The sequence below is a fragment of the Leopardus geoffroyi genome, chromosome X, assembly GCF_018350155.1.
Source record: "Leopardus geoffroyi isolate Oge1 chromosome X, O.geoffroyi_Oge1_pat1.0, whole genome shotgun sequence".
Lineage (NCBI taxonomy): Eukaryota > Metazoa > Chordata > Mammalia > Carnivora > Felidae > Leopardus > Leopardus geoffroyi.
Window position 1 is genome coordinate 20,024,321 of NC_059343.1, and position 20,245 is coordinate 20,044,565.

At 39.8% G+C, this 20,245-nt stretch overlaps 1 protein-coding gene across 2 annotated transcripts in view; it reads right to left on the minus strand.

The window, feature by feature from the left end:
* Positions 1–3,319: 3,319 nt before the first annotated feature.
* Positions 3,320–20,245, minus strand: part of APOO (apolipoprotein O) — a 56,735-nt gene continuing 39,809 nt past the window's right edge. The window contains exons 7-10 of one of the 2 annotated variants that reach the window (XM_045471048.1): positions 19,081–19,161; positions 17,577–18,480; positions 8,269–8,335; positions 3,320–3,574 (exon numbers count right to left, since the gene is read on the minus strand). In XM_045471048.1, coding sequence (XP_045327004.1) covers positions 18,469–18,480; positions 19,081–19,161 — 93 coding nt within the window. In that variant the 3' untranslated portion in view covers positions 3,320–3,574; positions 8,269–8,335; positions 17,577–18,468. The remainder of the gene's footprint in view (positions 3,575–8,268; positions 8,336–17,576; positions 18,481–19,080; positions 19,162–20,245) is intronic. The other variant, XM_045471047.1, reaches the window with a different exon arrangement.

Below are 20,245 nucleotides of genomic sequence, written 5' to 3' on the forward strand. Positions count from 1 at the left end.
AACTGTAAATGTTTTCTTAATTTCACTTTCTGCTGCTTCATTATTAGTGTACAGGAATGCAACAGATTTCTGTACGCTGATTTTGTACCTTGCGACTTTACCGAATTCATTTATCAGTTCTAGTAGTTTTTGGGTGGAGCCTTAAAGGTTTTCTATATATAGTATCATGTCTTCTGCAAAGAGTGAGAGTTTTACTTCTTCTTTACCAGTTTAGATTCCTCTTATTTCAAATATTTACCTTTAATTAAAATTAAGCTTTGGATGAGAATTTAGTCCCACAAATATATTGCTGGTCCCTCTGACAGAGGTTTTTGCATTAGACTGGATGGGTGCACTGGATTAAAAAGTCAAAACTTTTACACTCACATTAAATCATTCAGCTTATATAATAAGCATGAATACTGTTGGTCACAAGGAAAAGCGTTTCTCCACACATCAAACCTTTCCCAGAAAATGAGTGCAAAGTGCATTAATGTAGGACAAGGAGGAAAACATAATCTGTCTCTTTTGGGCTGAAATTAAGGATTCTGAACTTTATCTTTAAACGAATAAAAATCAGTAGTACTCACTACATGGCCTAATTTTAACTGTCGGTTTGCTATTTAACCACAAGCAAGTCACACTATTCCATCTGTATATGTGAACACAAACATTTTACCTACAGTTTGAATTTCCTTTAGGCCATATGAATATAATGTCGATGATCAATTAGGCAAGTACTTCACATTACACAGGCCCCCTCTGGGCTGGGATCTGGCAGTGTACTTAACAATGAAAGCTGTTAACCCAGTGGCCCAGGCACCTGCTACTGCACTGCCAAGGTAGGAGGTCCCTCAGCTGGCCTTGGTTCTTCCATCTACTACTGTTTTGATTTTGTCCAAAGGGGTACCACAGGTGGTAAGACTGATGAAGGCATTCTTTACCACCTCTGCTCCCTTTCCCCCCATTGAAACAATTGCTTTGCAATCTTGATTTATGACAAAGCAATCTCTGTTAGGACTCCAGCTACCACATCCTCACAGAACAGACCACACCACATTTGTCTCTTCAGGGGAACTTAAATCACTCTGTATGGTAGAGAACATTCCCTCTAAAGTCTCTAACGCTATTTAAATAGAATTGTGCCGATTAAGTTGCAGCTAAACTGGATTGAGATTCATAGTGTTTTTTAAAAATTTATTTATTTATTTTGAGAGAGAGAGACAGACAGCGTGAGTCAGAGAAGGGCAGAGAGAGAGGGAGACGAGAGAATACCAAGCAGGCTCCACACTGTCAGCTTGGAGCCCTATGTGGGGCTCGACCTCAAGAAAACGTGAGACCATGACCTGAGCCGAGACCGATGTAGCCACCCAGGCGCCCCTTGAGATTCATAGTTTTATCATAAGGGGAACCAGTCATAAGAAACAGAATACAAAGTGTAAATGCAAGTAGAAAGCATTACCTCAGGACAGAGAAAACCAGAGTATAAACGTACTGAGATCAGGAATAAGCCAAGAAGACACAAACACACACTTTGAAAAGTATAAAGAGCTAGAGAAATGCAAGATCTTACAATAAGCAAATTGTTTCTTCCCTACAGTTCAGGGTTCGTGGAAGGCATGAAAATATAAAAGGCAGATAGCACTGGATACAAATCACCCTGGAAGGAAAAGATCATAGCATAAATGGAAACTGAGTTACCCTGGTTGGAAAGTCATGAGCTTGCTGTCGTAAATGCAGGCTACAAACTACTCGGAGCCGGAGCCGGTGCTGTGACCCCCCACGTCCATCTCCCATCTTGCAAGAGTTAAGAGGTTTCAAAGCAGTGTTTCAATATCAACTAAAGTGTTCAAAATCAGAAGTAATACCTTACAGTTAGGAGGCACTCAAATACCTTTTGATTAATGATCTGTAGAGCATGCTGTGGTGTGAGCCATTTCTTCATCTTCTCTAGATCAAGCAATCCTAAGAATGAGGAAACTTGTGGAGTCTCTGCTTTCTGGGGGTGATATAAGAAGCCAAGCCAATGGGAAAAGCCTGAAATAATAATGGTATATTTATGAGTTATTAAATTTAGGCACAGCTTTAATATATTTGGATGGCTGGCACAGTAACACAAAAGTATTTTGGCAAAAAAAGGAAATAAAGATTTCTGGGTCACTACAGGGATTATTCTAGGGACAAATATGCTTCAGCTCATTAGTCCGGTAACAATGCTGGCAACATTCCTGCCATTTTGGCTCCATCAAATGTATTTAATATTAACATGAGCACGTTTTGTTTCTGTAGTGCTATCTTACCAAATGCTGTCAAATTTGGACGGTCACCAATTAGGAATTAAATTGACACTACAAGAATACAAAGACAACTTTTCATTTCCAATCTGACTGAAATTTGGAAATTGTTAATTCTCTTTCACATGCTCTTCCCCTGCTGTCCCATCAGCACTGAAAATAGAGTTCAGTGAGCTGCGCAGGCAGGGGCTCCAAAAGTGAGTACAAGGCCTATATACACAGAACCCACACACGCAACCACATACCATTCCTCCACCGACAGAGGACAGAGCCCACTTCGTTACGCCTCTTGCGCTGACATTCAAGAAGTGGAAGATCTGGATAAGCTGGGAGGCAAAGGAACACAACAAGGGGTCACGGTTACTGTTTCCTTTGTATGTGTTCTAATTACTGTCATGCCAACTATTACTTACAGGTTTTGTTCTCATACTGGCCATCGGAGCATCGTCTCTCAGCTCTAGAGCCACCCTGCTCGACTCGACAGTTGCGGGGCTTGGACTGTGAAGATTGCCAGCTGGTACTGCTCTGAGAGGAGTTAATGGTTTCCTTTTTTTTTTTTTAATTAAAAAAATTTTTTTAATGTTTATTTATTTTTGAGAGAGAGAGAGAGAAAGAGAGAGAGAGTGAGTGTATGAGTTGGGGAGGGGCTGAGAGACAGGGAGACACAGAATCTGAAGCAGGCTCCAGGCTCTGAACTGTCAGGACAGGGCCCGATGCAGGGCTTGAACTCGGGAACAGTGAGATCATGACCTAGGCCAAAGTCAGACCCTTAACTGACTGAGCCACCCAGGCACCCAAGTTAATGGTTTTCTTAAACACACACACACACACACACACACACACACACACACACACAGACCCCCATGTGCACACACACACACACACACACACACACAGACCCCCATGTGCACACACACACGTATACTCAGAAAGACACGACACAACATGCATATACACCAATATACACCACGCATACCACACACATGGGCACCAGATACACTTGAACTGTCAATCAATAATATAAAAAAAAAACGCAGAACAATTTCTTTAACTTGGAATTTTAATTACGTATATAAATAGCAACATGAGAGTGACGAGCTCTAAGGCTGGACATTATCTCTAGGTGAAAAGATTTCCAATTAGTCCACTTGGAGTATGGTATCACCCAAGATAACAAAGAAGTCTCGTTTAGTTTTTCCTGAAGAAGAAAGCCAATTTACTACATTCAGTACTGACTTCTCTGCCATTTTTTCTGTAGAAATACTGGTTTACCGCATGGAGTTTCCAATGTTTACCTATAACTAAAAGAAAAAGAAAACCATAAGTAAACTGCTAAAAAAAAAAAAGAGAAACTCTAAAACTTTGCTTTTTGAAAATTCATTAGGTTTAAATTGAGAAGCCATATCAAATATTTACATTACTCATTACCATCATATGACCGTGAGGATCATAATGAGCCAGAGAAAACTATAATTATTTCCATTTTACAGATGCATAAGCTACAAATCAGAAAGGTTTTGTGTTTCTTCCAAACTACATTCAGATTCTCCACTGGCTGTGTACCTGAGCACAATGAAACAGATGGATGGATAAATGAATAAAGATTAAATGCCTAAGTGGTACAGCACACACATCTCTCCCCTTCTGAAAAACCAAACGATTACATTTCCGCCCACGTGATGAAGGAGAGCATGATTCTATCACTGTTGGTCTGATGTATACCTTTCTTTACATCACCCCATTGTTCTCTTCTGGAGTGGAAGATACATCCTCCAAAGACACACCAAAGACCAAGCCAATTCTTCTCCAGATTGCTTCTTTTCCTAATATGTAATGAATCTACTTAGCAATTTTGGGTTTATAAATATTTTAGAGATATAAATATATCTTTTAGATATAAATATATCTTTTAATATAAAACCAAAAATTCTTAAGTTAAACACGTAACCCTCTAGCTTACCTTTTCTATCTCAGTTTATTCATGTGTTTTGGACTTGTCTAAGAATTCAATACATTTACTGCACTGTCAGAACTACAAACTGAGGTGCCTGGATGGCTCAGTCGGTTAAGCATCCGACTTCGACTCAGGTCATGATCTCAGTTTGTGAGTTTGAGAGCCCCACGTCAGGCTCGGACTCTGGAGTAGGCTTTGGATTCTGTGTCTCCCTCTCTCTCAGCCCCTCCCCTGCTCATGCTCTGTCTCTCTCTGTCTCTCTCTCTCTCTCTCAAAATTAGATAAACATTTTAAAAAATTTAAAAAAAAAAGAACTACAAACTGGAAACAACCTATATTGATAAGGATTCAATAGGCCATGGTAGTCCATACTAGGAAATTAGTAAGCAGCTAAGAGGAGGAATGAGAAAGAAAGATCTCTAAGTACTAAGAAAAATATGTACATAATATATTAAGCGAAACAAGGCAAGTTATCTCATTTGTTCAACACAGCTAAACACAGCACTGTCTATGAAGTATTCTTACCAAAAGTGAATGTAAATCTGATTAAGCCTTCAGATGTATCGTTTTATGGGAAATGCAGAGAAGAGCAGAACCAACAGATAAACAGAACGACATTAAATGGATGCACTCAGCCACAGCCAGGATGTGGGATCCTCTAAAGGATAAATAGGTCTGTTTCTCAAAAAATGAATGGCAAGGGGAAAATGAAGGAGAAGGAACTATTATAGTTTAAAGGGGACTTCAGGGACCTATCAGTCAAATGTAATGGGGAAATGTTGTTTGGATCCTGATTCAAACCAAACAAATGCAAAAAGATAATCGGAGAGATCTGCATACTACCTGAATATGAGATGATATTAACAAATTAGTGTTAATTTCTTTAGGTGTGATGATAAAATTGTGATGTGTTCCCTCATGGAGGTTTCAGTGTACTCGCAAAACAGTACAAGAAATATAAGCGCATTGTGTCAAAAAACCAAAAGCAGGTATGGATGTGCACACATCTACACACAGAGAAAAAAGTCTGGAACGGTATGCCAAACTATTAACAGAAATTATCTCTGGGAAAGGAACAGAGGTCAAGACAAAGTTTAAAAATATTTATCTAATTTCTTTACAACAAATATGCACCACTTTTATAATTGAAAACACCATCTCCAATAGAGATGTAAAAAAATAAAGAATGAAATCAAGGTTGTATGTGCAGTAAGCTGAACTATGGCCCAGAATATTTGGGAAAGATGAAATAGATATTTAGGTAGTTTCCCGGTATTTCAAGTCTCATTGTCCCTGCAGAGAAACATAATTGTATTCAATGTAAAGTCTCTGGAGGGCATAGGTGGCTTCCTGGCCATTCACACTCCAGTCTCTCTTCCAACGGCAGGTCCATCCGATGCACCTTCAGGGCCGCTCCCCAGAGAGGCTGATTCTAGGGTGGGGTGGGGCCTAGGCCTCTGCCTTTTAACAAGCTCCTGCAGTCATTTGTTCGTATAACAAAATTTGAGAAGTACGGCTTGGGGTTACTATATGAAGGACTGAGATGTGAAAGAGGATCTGGGTTTGTTCTTTGTGACCCCCTAAGGCAGAATCAGGACCATTGCATAAGAGTTACAAAAGGACATATTTTTGCTTAGTATAACAAACAGCTTCCTAAAAATCAGAACTGTCCAAAGATGGCTGCCCTGAGGGATGAGCTGCCTATCAGTGGAGATGAAAAGTTAGAACACGCAGGGCTACAGGGTATTTATGCTTGAGGCTGGCTGGGGGGCCAGATGACTTCTCTCAAATTCTAAGATCTTATGACTCTCTGTGTCTCCAAAACTATGCAGACAGCTTGAGAAAGAAAAACCTCAGGCTGAGGGCTTTTGTGGATTGTAAATAGCAGCCATGATTTATAATCAATGTAGCAGTGATTTTTTAAAAAAGATATAAAAGAAAATTCATATTCACTGCAGCCAGTTTTAAAATACAGAAAGTTAGGGGCACCTGGATGGCTCAGTCGGTTAAGTGCCGACTTTGGCTCAGGTCATAATCTCACGGTTTGTGGGTCCTAGCCCAGCATTGGGCTCTGTGCTGACAGCTCAGCACAGATTCTGCTTCAGATTCTGTGTCTCCCTCTCTGCTCCTCCCCAGCTTGTGCTCTGTCTCTTCCTCTCAAATATAAATAAAAACATTAAAAAATTTTTTAAATATAGAAAGTTATATAGAAGAAAATCTACAGGGGTGCCTGGGTGGCTCAGTCAGTTGAGAGTCCAATTCTTTTTTTTTTTTTTAAGATTTATTTATTTTTTTTCAACATTTATTTATTTTTGGGACAGAGAGAGACAGAGCATGAACGGGGGAGGGGCAGAGAGAGAGGGAGACACAGAATCAGAAACAGCCTCCAGGCTCTGAGCCATCAGCCCAGAGCCCGACGCGGGGCTCGAACTCACGGACCGCGAGATCGTGACCTGGCTGAAGTCGGACGCTTAACCGACTGCGCCACCCAGGCGCCCCATAAGATTTATTTATTTTTGAGACAGAGAGAGACAGAGCATGAACGGGGGAGGGTCAGAGAAAGGGAGACACAGAATCCGAAACAGGCTCCAGGCTCTGAGCTGTCAGCACAGAGCCTGACATGGGGCTCGAACTCACGGACCGCGAGATCATGACCTGAGCTGAAGTCGGCCGCTTAACCGACTGAGCCACCCAGGCGCCCCAAGAGTCCAATTCTTGATACTGGCTCAGGCTGTGATCACTGATCTCGCAGTTGTGAGATGAAGCCCTGCCTTGGGCACCTTACTGAGCGTGGAGCCTGCTTGGGATTCTCTATTTCCCTCTCTCTCTCTGCCCCTTCCCGGCTCACACACTCTGTCTCAAAATAAATAAACTTAAAAAAAAAAAGAAGAAAAGGTATAAAAAACATCCACAATTCTACCATCCCAAGATATATACTTAATTTTTTTGTTGTATTTCCTGGTCTTTATCCTTTCTAAAAGTGTATTATGCTATTTTTTTTTCCATTTAACAAGTTTCCATGCAATTAAATATTACTGAAACATAACAACATTCCTCTTTATGGATACACCAGAATGAAGTCCCTTTTGTTTTTTAAAAAAATTTTTTTAACATTTATTTATTTTTGAGAGAGAGAGAGACAGAGCGTGAGCAGGGGAGGGGCAGAGAGAGAGGGAGACACAGAATCCAAAGCAGGCTCCAGGCTCTGAGCTGTCAGCACAGAGCCCAACACGGGGCTTGAACTCACAAACTGCGAGATCATGACCTGAGCCGAAGTCGGATGCTTAACTGACTGAGCCACCCAGGCATCCCTGAAGTCACTTTTTATAGCTGAGTATTTAGACTATCTGCAAACTCAGTATGATCTTATCAGGAGATTGCAAGTGCTATCATATAATTTTTAATACATAAAAAAGTAATATTAATATAACTAATGTTCTGTACTTAGCTGGTACTCATGAGTAAATGCTGACCAAACGAATGAAAATAAACAGCAAATTGAGTATAAGACCAGAAGAAATCACACTGATTTTTCTGGCTTCATTTGGCATCCTAATTTTCTCCAGCTTCAGGTTACTCAATCTTTAAAGAAAAAATAATTATACCTATGATTTCCCAATGGCACTTATAATATTTCTATATAATCTTGAGTTTCTCTACAACCGTCATGCATTCAACAAATGTTTATTTAATGACTATTATATGAATACAAGGGTGCCTACCATAGTAAAGTGTTATTTGAGAAAACATAAAGCTAAGAAATAATGGCACTTTTCAACTGTTTGAAACAGTTTTGTAGTTTTGTAGCCAAATACCAACTGTCAAGTTCTAGCTTGCCCAAAAACCCAGATACTTCTCAGGAATGAACACATAAGTGAAGGCACCAAAGCCCACAATTAAAGACAGAAGAAAACAACACCCTGACCTTTATGTACCTATATGAAGTTGAAACCGCTATAATTGATTACATTAAATTATGGACAAGTCATTTCAGCTGGTGCTAACAATGCTGAAAAGAACTAGAGTTCCCTTGTTCTTTACCTGATTAAAATGGGCAGAGCCATGGAGCAGTCTACTTATTTCCAGGTGAATTCTTCACATTTCCTGGCTTATGAAACAAAAAATAAGAATATTAATACAGTTTAAAAAGAAACAATGAAACATTTCAAACAAGAGTGGAATGTCTCAAAGTGCTCATCTTCAGTATCTGGCTGAATACAACATGAAATATTATTATAAGGCAACATGACCCATTTCTGAGTTAACTGAAGGAATTGCTAGGGCTCCCTGAGGGCCCTGCTGTAATAAATCGCTATTAATCCTCAGCACAGAGAGTCAGCCAAATGGCTGATTCTATAAAATATCAAATCAAGAGTGAAACGAGTTCTTTACTACTTCATGCCACCATCATTGTTAAAGAATAAAATAAAATAAAATAAAATAAAATAAAATAAAAGAATAAAGCTATTCTTCTCTGTGTATCATCCACCATAGGGGTCAAATCACACAACATGTTTACTGAGAAAGAGGTTATAATTGGACCACACCCATTCTGCCTGGCCACCATCTGGGAACGTATAATTAGGTCACGTCAACCACCAGAAGTGATGGAGGAAAGTTTCTAGTAGGAAATGTTCATGTGCTAAATGTTTAAGGCTTTCCTTTCTTTCCTATATGTTTCCAACACTTTAACTGTGAAAATATGTTAATAAGAACTGATGTCCATCAAGGAGCAGAGCTCTCTTGAGATGGCAACCTGAAGACAGCAGGCTACAGGTGAGGAGGCGATGGGGCTGGGGTTCTGTGGTCTAGACTTGGTGCAGATTCTGATGGTAGCCTTCTTGTAGTTAGCCAGGAGAAAGGAGGAACACAGACCTAACCCCGTCATTTCAGAGCATGGCTTCTAGGCAACTCCAGGCTTACTGGAGTGGTTGAAAACTGGTCTCTAAGCACGGTGATCATACATCCTGGCTTGCCCAAGTCATACTAGTTTATACCCACTGTCCCAGCATAATTAACGGTACCCCCTTTCACTCTCAAGTGTATGATCCTGACTTGGATGATAAATTATACAGTTACCCTATATACAAATCACATCCACTTGACAATGGAGTTGTGGGAAACAAGGCCCTATGTATTGCTTGGTGGATCATCATACAAAAACCATGTCTACTTGTTGCTCCAAACAGAGCTCTATAGGACTCAGTACTGTGTACCTTACTCTATTCCTCAAGAGGCACGCTAACACACACACACACACACACACACACACACACACCCAGAGGCCTTCTTGCTGTTGCTCTTCCAATCTGCCAAGCTCTTTCCCAGGATGAGAACTTCATAAATGTATCCCTTGACCTAGACTGGTCTATCCCAATTTCTGCCTGGCTAAATGCTATTCATCCTTCAGATCAAGGCTTTCCCTTGTCACCTACCCTTCCATTTAGATGAGAACATTTTATTCACATTCATAGCACCCATGTGCTTCCAATAATTTGTATAATTCTTTCATTCATGTTTGAATCATTCATTAATATATAAGCTTCGTGGGGTCACAATATCCCTAGGACCTCCTAGCACACAGTATTCAAACATTTGTTGAATAAACAAATGAAATGCAGTAGAACCTAGCGATCTGATGAGGGTAAAAAAAAAAAGTTTGGGTATGTAATTAATGAAGAACAAAAAGAGACTTAAAAAAAAGAGGCTTATGAAGCTAACTACGATAACCATGTCCAGCAATTGGGTCTGTCATAAAAACCAAAGAGTTCTCTACCTAGTTAAATATATTTTAGGTCTGAATTACCTTAACCTAATGCTCGCCAAGTACTTGTAGTGATAGTCTTATACACTCTACTATCTATATTCACCAACATCTCAATCTCAAAAATCTAAGATGCTAAATACATAAGCTTTTTTATCTTTTGGACATTAAGAAAAGGAGCACATAAAATATTCTTCTAGTTGAGGAAAACAACTCTGTTGCTAGGAAATTTTTCTTGTTTGGTTACGTATCACTTACAGTGTAACAAAACATGACTAAAGAAATATTGAGGCCTTCCACCCTATCACAAATCAGACCTCTCTTGGCAGTAAGTGCCATGATCTCAGAAAAAAACAACATGCTGACTTCAAAAGACAGATTGTGATTTAGCACAAGCCAGAAATTAAATTTGTTTTTGCATTTTCAGACAGCTGTATTTGAAATATTTTATAACTCATTCTCCTTATGAGTTAATTTTAATACCTATCAGGTTTCAATATTTTTTAAAGTAATTAATACATTTTATTTAAGACAACATATCTAAAATACTATCATTTCATCACATAATCAACACAAAAATGAGATAGTTTACGATCTTTTTATTTGTACCATGTCTTCTAAATTTGCTGTGAATTTCTATTCACAGCATACGCCTCAATTCAGACCAGCTATATTTCAAGTACTCAATAGCTAGTGGCTGCCATATTGGACAATATAGGGCTAGAGGAATAAACTAAATAGCACTGTGATGGTTAGTTTTATGTGTCAACTTGGCTAGGCTACAGAAGAAAATTTTCTTACCACATCCATGAACATGGATGTTAATTTCTATTAGCAAAATCAAAACATTTATTTTAATCAAAACATGCATTGCTAATTAGTATGCACTGCCATGTGAAAAGAGATTTCCAGATAAACCTCGAGGGTACAGCAGCCCACTGAAATGTCTGAGCCCCTCGTCAGTTGATTATTTTGATCAATTACTTAACTTCCCCAAATGCTGTTTCCTCATTTGTAAAATGGGGATAATAACAGAACCTGCCTCACAGACTCTTTGTGCACAAAGAGTTTAGTACCCAGGGCCAAGCTCACAGCAAGTGCTCAATAATCATTACCTATCCTATGTAAAAGGTCACTTAGAGGAAATAAAAGGTAAGGATAAATGACCTGTTAAAGACTCCAGTGACATTCCAGTTCACTGGATATGGTACAGGCAAAATCATGCCTCCCCCTAACATGTCTGCATCCTAATCCTAGAAACTATGACTGCTACTTTCCACAGCAAAGGAGAATTAACATGGCATTGGGATTCAGGCTGCTAATCAGCTGACCTTTCAACGGGGAGATTATTTTGGATTATCACATGGGTTCCTATAGTCAAAGAAGGAGGCAGGAGACAGGGTCAGAGAAATGGAACGTGAAAAGGACTCAACTTGCACTTGGTTGGCTTTGAAAATGGAGGAGGAGAGCTGTGAGCCACAGAAAGCTGCAGCCTCTAGAAGCTAGGAACAGCCCTCAGTTGGCAGCCAGCAAAACAGATCTTGATCCTACAACCCCAAGGAACTGAAGTGAATTCTGTCAACAATCTGAATGAAGGAGGAGATGGATTCTCCCCTGGAGCCGCCAGACTTCTGACCTATGGAGTCTAAGATAATGTAAATTTGTATTACTTTGAGCCAATTTGTGGTCATTGGTTGTGGCAGGAATAGGAAACCAAAACACTGGTGGGGCGGGGGGGTCTCTTGGCTAATGCACATAAGCCCAATGGTTCCATTTTCCATCAAGAGATACTATCTTCTCAAGCAGAAGCAAAAATGTGCAGTGTCACATGACATCTATCATGGCTAGCATGTGCTAGAGTTATTTGATGGGTTTCTGACATGGATAAATTCATTTAGTCCTCAAAATGGCACCATGAAATACTACTCCCATTTCCCAGAGTGCCGCAGCTATTTCCCAAGGTTCCAAGGGAACCTTGTAAGAGGCAGGGCGGGGTGGGGCGGGGCGGAGCCTGGAGCACCCACTCCAGAGTCCACTCTCTTGGCCATCAGGCTATGCTGCATTCTGCCTTGTCCACCTTTCTGATACCAAAGTGTTACGCCTTTCAATAAAAGGAGATGCTCCCCACCACCCAGTATTTCCATCTTTTTATTTTGCTAAGTAATGAAGCTTAAAAAAAAAAAAGAAAAATCAGTGCCTGGTACTTTTGTTTCTTAGAATTTCTAATAGCAAAAGCTAAAGAAGGCACAAAATCAGAACAAATTTAGCTTTATGGAAAACCCACCATATTGCCCTTATTTTTATTTGTATTTTATTGTGTTGAGGACACTTAACATGAGATTTACTCTCCTGACAAATTTTTAAGTGTCTGATACGGTACTGTTGACTATAAGCACTATGTTGTAGAGCAGATCACTAGAACATATTCATTGTGGGTGACTGAGACGTTATAGCCGTTGAAGAGTAACGCCCCATTTCCCTTCCCCCCACCCCGGCCCCTGGCAACCACCATTCTGCTCTCTGGTCCTATGAGTCTATTTTAGATATTTCATATAAGTTGAATCATGCAGTATTTCTCCGTTAGTGATAGAAATATCCAAGAGGATCATTTTGAAACCACGTAACTTACTCAGAGCAAGACTTGAGTGTGCTTAGCAAGCTGAGGAATTTGGAATGGAGGAAGAGAAAGCAGGGCATATTTACTCAGGGTGGTGGCTGCTGCTTCCCTTTCATTTTCCTGCTGAGCCAGCAGGGGACTGAACACAACTATTAAAAGCCCAGCTTCAGAAGTTCTGCTCAGTTTTCACATTAGTAACAGGTTTATATTTCTTCATGTATTTTCCTGCCCTATAACGAATTATGAAGATTTTACTTTTTAGTTATTGTTGGCCTTTAACAGTCATTCTACAATTCCTTCATAGTAACTTGTTACATCTTTTTAGAAACCTAGTGAAAACTAAACATGCCATTTGCCGAGACACACTGCTGTGTTTGACTAATTAGAGAAGAACTCCAAAAGGGCCATCTGTGGGCCTGGGGCCTTGCACCCACGACTGGCTTCCATCTCGGACACTCAGATGTTGGGCTGATACTAATCTGAAAGGGTTTCATATTAGCAATGGACAATCAGTAAATAGTTGCAGGCTTTTATTAAGCTCCTAGATTCAAAGAGTGAAAACCACAATGGAAAAAAAGTCAATAAAACCAACTATATTAAGAACTTCTGATGCTCAAAAGACACCTGAACTGAAAAGACAAGCCTCAAACTAGGAGAAGACATCTGCAAACATGTGACCAAAAACATTAGCATCTAGGAAAAAAATAAAGAACCCTTATAAATCATTAAGAAAGGAACAAATCAGTCATACAATAAATGGCCAAAAGACATGAGTAGGTGTTTCAAGAAGAAGAAACCAATAATCGTGAAAAGATGCTCAACCTCATTAGTGATCAAGGAAATGTACATTAAAACTACAATCAGAAATTCTGAGGAGTGCCTGGGTGGCTCAGTCAGCTAAGCGTCTGACTCCTGATTTCAGGTCAAGTCATGATCTCACGGTTCGGTTCATGAGTTCTAGCCTTGCGCCAGGCGCTGTGCTGACAGTGCAGCCTGTTTGGGATTCTCGGTCTCACGGTCTCTCTGCCCCTCCTGCACTCACTCTCTCTCAAAAATAAACAAACAATGGGCTAAATGGGAGATGGGTATCAAGAAGGACACTTGTTGGGATGAGCACTGGGTGTTATATGTAAGTGATGAATCACTAAATTCTATCCCTGAAATCATTATTATGCTATACATTAACGAACTTGGATTTAAATTTAAAAAAGGAAAAAAGAAATAAAATAAACATTAAAAAAAAAGAAATTCTGAGATGATTTTGACATGCCAGATATCAAGGAAACCATCACAGACTACTTGGGGCTCATGTCAAAAGCGCTCAAAGCCAACTTCTACCAGCCAGAGGGACGATTTGAATTTTAATAAGGAATAAGAATTACAAAACATTCAAATCAAAAATGTATAAAGCAATAAATTTATGATGATATTAAAAAAATTAACTGGACACTGTATGTTAGCCAACTTGACAATAAATTATATTTTAAAAAAACCCAACTAACTGGTGACCTTCTGAGGATGAGTGGGAACCAATTCATTATTTTGAAAATTGGAAACATAACAAAAAATGTTATGGAAGACAGGAAGCATTTGTCCTGTCTTTCCTATAACTGGGTAACTAAATGGCAGATGAGGGAAGTGGTTCTTTATTTAAATATTCCAGCTAATATGTGAAAAATGACATGGCAGAGGTAGAATATAGCCATTTTCTAACCCCCGGTGAATCAAAGGGTCTCGGCATTGCTAACACCAAAATAGCAAAGCAAAAACTAGACTTATGTGCCTATGTAGACCTACAGCCTTGCCAACAGGTTCAAACACGAACCTCATCAAGCAATCATCTGGATCCAGCTGCCAATCTGCAGGAAATGCAGAGAAGACAGGAACATGGTCAACTGCACCTTATGTGTGACATCAGCAAAGCTTAAACCAATGGAAACTCTCTAGGTCCAATATGCCAAGTTATTTTAAGTTTACTTATTTTAGACAGAGAGAGAGAGAGAGAGAGCAAGTGGGGGAAGGACACAGAGAGAGAGGGAGAGAGAATCCCAAGCAGGCTCTCAACTGTTAACGCAGCAGAGCCCGATGTGGGGCTCAAACCCATGAACCATGAGATCAGGACCTAAGCCAAAGTCATATGCTTAACCAACTAAGCCACTCAGGCACCCCCTGCCAGGTTCTTTTAATAGATACGTTGTAAGGAAAATAAAAAGGTGGAAGGGGAACCTGTAGATTTAAAGTGATTTAAAAAGAGGGGGGGAAAAGACTTAAAAGGGTTTATATAAAGTCAGAAACACTAACAGGCAAAACTAAAGTGACAAGGTGATAAAACCACAAAGGAAGATAAGGAAGTTATTACTCTAAAAGGGTACTAGGTAATTTTGGATGGAGGGAGAGGACTGTAACTGGAGTGGGCTACATGGAGGGGGTTCTGGGGTGGTTGGTAAAGTTCTTTTTTGTTTGTTTGTTTGTTTTTACATGATGGTCACAAGGGTGTTTGCCTTATACTAACTCACTAAGCTGTAAGAAATGAATTGAGCACCTTGAATCTGGCACCTTAGACCACTTGGCCATCCTGAAACCCTATAAGAAATGAACTGAAAAGTTGTTGCAAGAACACACATTATTGGGGCAACCAGGGAAACCTGAATATGGACTGCATAACTAGGTAGTATTTATGTAAATATTTATGTACCTTTCCTCAGTGTGATAATGATATTGTGATTATATTAGTGAATCCTCATGTTATTTGGAAATACATGCTGAATTAGGTATGAGTGGCAAGTGCAATGATACCTACAACCAACTCTCAAATAGTTCAGAAAAAGAAAATACAGGCATGTGTGAGTGCCTACACACATGCAAAGTAAGAGGCAAAGCAAATGTAGCAAAATGCTAATTGCTAAATCTAAACCAAGGGTAGAGTCATTGTATACTATTTCTGCAAGTGTTCTGTAGTTTTGAAATTTTTTTAAATAAAATTGGAGAATAAAGCAACACACACACACACACACACACACACACACACACACACACACCCCAGAGTGAAGAACTATTTTAAAGCTACCACAGTGGCAACCGCTTTGTAAGACTACTTGGTATCATCTAGTAAAATGGATGTGCAGACCCTATGAACCAAGAAAGCTCTGAATAAACCGTGACACATGTACAAAAATGTTCAGAGCTGTGTGTGCAACAATATACTGAAAATCACCAGACTAGTCATCAACATAGGTATTTTCCCCCAAAGGAATATTCTACAGCAGTGAAAATGAATAAACTATAGCTATATATGGCCCGTATTAAGGGGACAAAACAAGTTACAAAAGAGTACATACAGTTAAGACTCCATCTAGATATACTCTTTATATTTATTTGTATGTATATTTGATACCTTTATATTTTAAAGGCAAAAAACAGACAAGTTCAACTACAGTGTCTTATGAAAAACAGGGAATGAAAAACAAAATTCTGGAGAGTAGTTCCCTCTGGGGAGGCAGGGCAGGACATGGAGGGCATGGAGAACTTGGAAGACATGGGCAATTTCCTATCTTTTAAAAGGTAGATGGATGGTTGGTATATATGTGGTCATTATACTGTTGGATTTTAAATTCTGTGTGCATGTCTGTAAACAGAGTTTACTTATTTTTCCAAAGATTTTTTTTAAGGTAATCTCTATACCCAATGTGGTGCTCGAACTCACCACCCCAAGATCAAGAGTTGCATGCTCAAATGAGCCAGCCAGGTGTCCCTGTAAAGAGAGTTTAAAATCCAACAGATACTGTCTATCTCAAAAAAAAAAAAACAAAAAAAAAAACCCAAAAACAAAAAACAACACCCTAGACCACACTAGGATGATAATATTATTTCTGGACACACCCGTCGTTTCTGCACAGTTCTGACAAAGAGTTTATTTTAGCTGAAGCGGATAAATTTCTCTTAACTGACCAAAGACAATGACAAAACTGAAAGACCACCTGATCTAAACTTTACTGGTCGAAGACTCAGTGCAAACACTTAGTATTAATTTCTAAAAGGCAAAAGGGATGTAGGAGAGCAGAAAAATACCACAGACTTATTTAGGGTCTTTGAGAGTAAGACAGCTCCATGGCAAATAATATAATGGAGAACTGGGCCATCCATCATTAATACCACTGAAGATTGCAGGGCCCTGTTTGAAACACAATGTCCACAAATTTCTTTGACTAGTTGAGTATCACAAGCACATCAGATTCTGTCTCTATCTCTCTCTGCCCCTCCCCTGCTCTCACTGTGTCTCTCTCAAAAATAAAATAAAAACATAAAAAAAAAAAAAAACAAAAAGAATCACAAGCACGTACATTTGTGAGATCACTACAGGGATAACTAAGCACAACCATGCATAAGACTACACCTAATTGAGACTGCTAATTTCAAGCCTAACTTGAAAACCAATTTCCAAATAAGCTAAGGAATAAACACACAAAAAACTCAATCATAAAGTGTGCCCCAGATCCCTTCAAAGAGACAGTCCCTGAGCCCCAAAGGATTCCTCTTCCAGAGTAGCTTAAATCTTTGCTCTCAGCAATAAAACAAAAACGACCAAAAGCCACAAAATCCAAGAAGGAGGGTGAAGAGCAATCAATGAAAAACAATGGCATTTCACTATCAAACAGTTCCTGAAATCTAAGTATATCAAATTTTGATTAGAGCCTTCTGTTCTTCATCTATAATTGGTGTTAAATGTTGAGTCAACATCAATTTTATTACCTTCTACTGAGAACAGACAACCATCAGGAAAATTAGGCTTTCAGAGTAAACAAATGCAAGAACATTACATTCTCAAGGACTCTGGAGAGGGCAAGGGCACAGAAGACCAGAGGTAAAAAGGCAGACCAGCCATGAGCTAATTACAATCTTTACTATCTCACTCCCCAAAGACTCGCATATAAATGTGAGTAGTGTTAACATCTAACGTTTTCAAATTACCATAAAATGCTGGCCTGTTTAACTTGCATTCCAGCCACAGTCCCGTTGTTTCTGCCCTGGGCTGGATTCTAGAGCAGAAAAAGCTCTTTCCAAGCTAGCGGCTCTGTGGGGATCCCCTCCTCGGCTTTCACATGCAGTGAGTCTAGGCTGCCAACGGGCACCTCAAGTGAGCACTCGGAGGCTCCCAGGAGACACGCCCCCCCCCCCCCCCCCCCCGCAAATGGCTTCAGTTCACGCGTATCTGCGCTAACACCACAGTGACCACTTGGAACGGAGGATGAGTTTCATTTTCCACCTTTCTTTCTAGGGCTGTGTATAGCTTACCTGACATTCTATTTCCTTTCCCATATAAAACTCAGTGTGGACTTAAGGAATTCTTTAAACAGGAAAGCAAGCTTCCAAAAAAAATATCAGAGGAATGAAAACAAAACTAAGAGTGTTTATTCTTTAAAGGGAATTGCCAAACGGCACTTGATATTAATACAGAACTTCCTCGCCAAAGCTAGCTTGAACAGGCTCAGTAGAGACTAATTCCTTTAGATACCACTAATACAAAAATAAGCCTTAAGATTTCATTGGAAGATGATTTATGTAAACAACGAGGAGGGCTTATAATTTATTCTATAATGTTACATCCAAGTTCCAGTTCAAAATTCTGGATTTCAATTTGGAGATAGTTCTTCATATTTTCAAAGAGTTTTTTTATTTGAGATGAGAGAAGTCAAAAAGAACATTCTTCAATCTATAACGTAGAAGGTATATTAACGTAAGAACCCTAGTTCTTCCTTCTTGCGCAATGCCTCCAAGTGCTTGGAGGAAACACCATGCCTTGTTCTATACCCGTTCTTCATTATCAGAGTAGAGTGTTCCAGCAAACATGGGCAACATTCAGTCAGCTATGTAGCTGCAAGAAGAGACGAAAGACGACACCTTACAATTACACAACCTCCTTCCTCTTCCGCTTATCCACCCATGAGTCAGCACAGAGAATTTGGTCTGTAGCTGGAGGCTGATCCCCACTACGCCACAGCTCATGCCCTGAACTGGGCCAAGAAGGCTAGGGGATGAAGGGATACAGTCCTGCTCAGGGAAAGGAGGGGGCCTATAACAAGTGAAATAGCAAGAGGAGGAGCCTTGTTTGGTTAGTTGTTTTTTGCCTGGGAGCACAGTATGTTCCCTTTGAATACAGTTTTGATAAAACTTTCAGATAATACGCTACACTTTGAGCACATTATAAATATGATAGAGTGGAAATTATGATCTAAGACTGCAGTGGAATGCATTTTATGGTCACCACTTATTCAGCCCTGCTGATAATAGCCGGATGCACGGAGATTTTTATTGCTCTCTGACAAAGGCCACCAAAAGAGAATCTGAGCTAGAAGCAAAATGAAAACAAACAGTAGAAGCAAGAGCAGGCACCAAGGTTATCAACAATTTTACAAAACCCTAGAAAACCATATATTTACACCAAAAGGAAGATAATGAAAAAGATCTTTCTTACCTTTTGAAAGTTCTCCTTCCACAAATCTTCTACGACTATGTATCCTCGTAAACCCCAGTCATATAATTTCTCCCCACTGACCTTGAAACAAAATATAAAAGATTCATTGCTATTCCATACATGACTGGTTAGAACCAGAATCTTCCATTTTCCTTTTTACTCTTTTCAAAACAGCTGTATTTAAGCATATGACGACCCCAGAAGTCTTTGGACATACACATTAAAACTGTGCAACATAAGCAAATAAAACGAGTAAGAATTGTAGCGTAAGAAGAAAACATAGTTTGGTTGTGCAGTTATTGTTTAAAATAATTTGCCATAAATTACAGGTGTATAAGGACAAAAATGTAGGAGGTCAGCTGCTGGTATATGAAATTCCTGAAAGTGAGACACAGAAAGAAGGCTTCTGCCTATCTCATCTAGTGCATCATGGCCAACCAAGTCACATTGGCCCAGCTGAAAATCACTCATTCATTGTAGGGGCTGAGGTAAAAAATAGGTGAGCCCAATGAAGATGTTCGTAGTTCTTCCAGGTCGCCCAAAACAAAAGGCTTCAAGTTTCTATAGGGATTTTGCCTCTTGATCCAAGATCCCTTCTACAACATCCTGAGAGGTAGGTCCCCGGGTCAGAAAATACTTTGGGGCCAAGGAACTCACTACTTAATATGATATTGTAATAGCATGGCACCACACTATCAGCGTGGAGTTCGACGTGGGGTTTGAACTCATGAACTGTGAGATCATGACCTGGGCCGAAACCGAGAGTCAGACACTCAAATGACTGAGACACTCAGATGCCCCTAGTATTGAGTTTTCTTTTTTGTTTTTAAATGTTTTTATTTATTTTTGAGACAGAGAGAGACAGAGCATGAGCAGGGGAGGGGCAGAGAGAGAGAGGGAGACACAGAATCCAAAGCAGGCTCCAGGCTCTGAGCTGTCAGCACAGAGCCCGATGCGGGGCTCAAACCCACAAACCGTGAGATTATGACCTGAGCCTAAGTCAGAGGCTTAACCAACTGAGCCACCCAGGAGCCCCTAGTATTGAGTTTTCTTTAAAAAATACTTCTAGTGGGGCACCTGGCTGGCTCAGTCAGTAGAGGGTGTGAATCTTGACCTCAGGGTTGTGAGTTCGAGCCCTATGTGGGGTGTGGAGCCTACTTAAAAA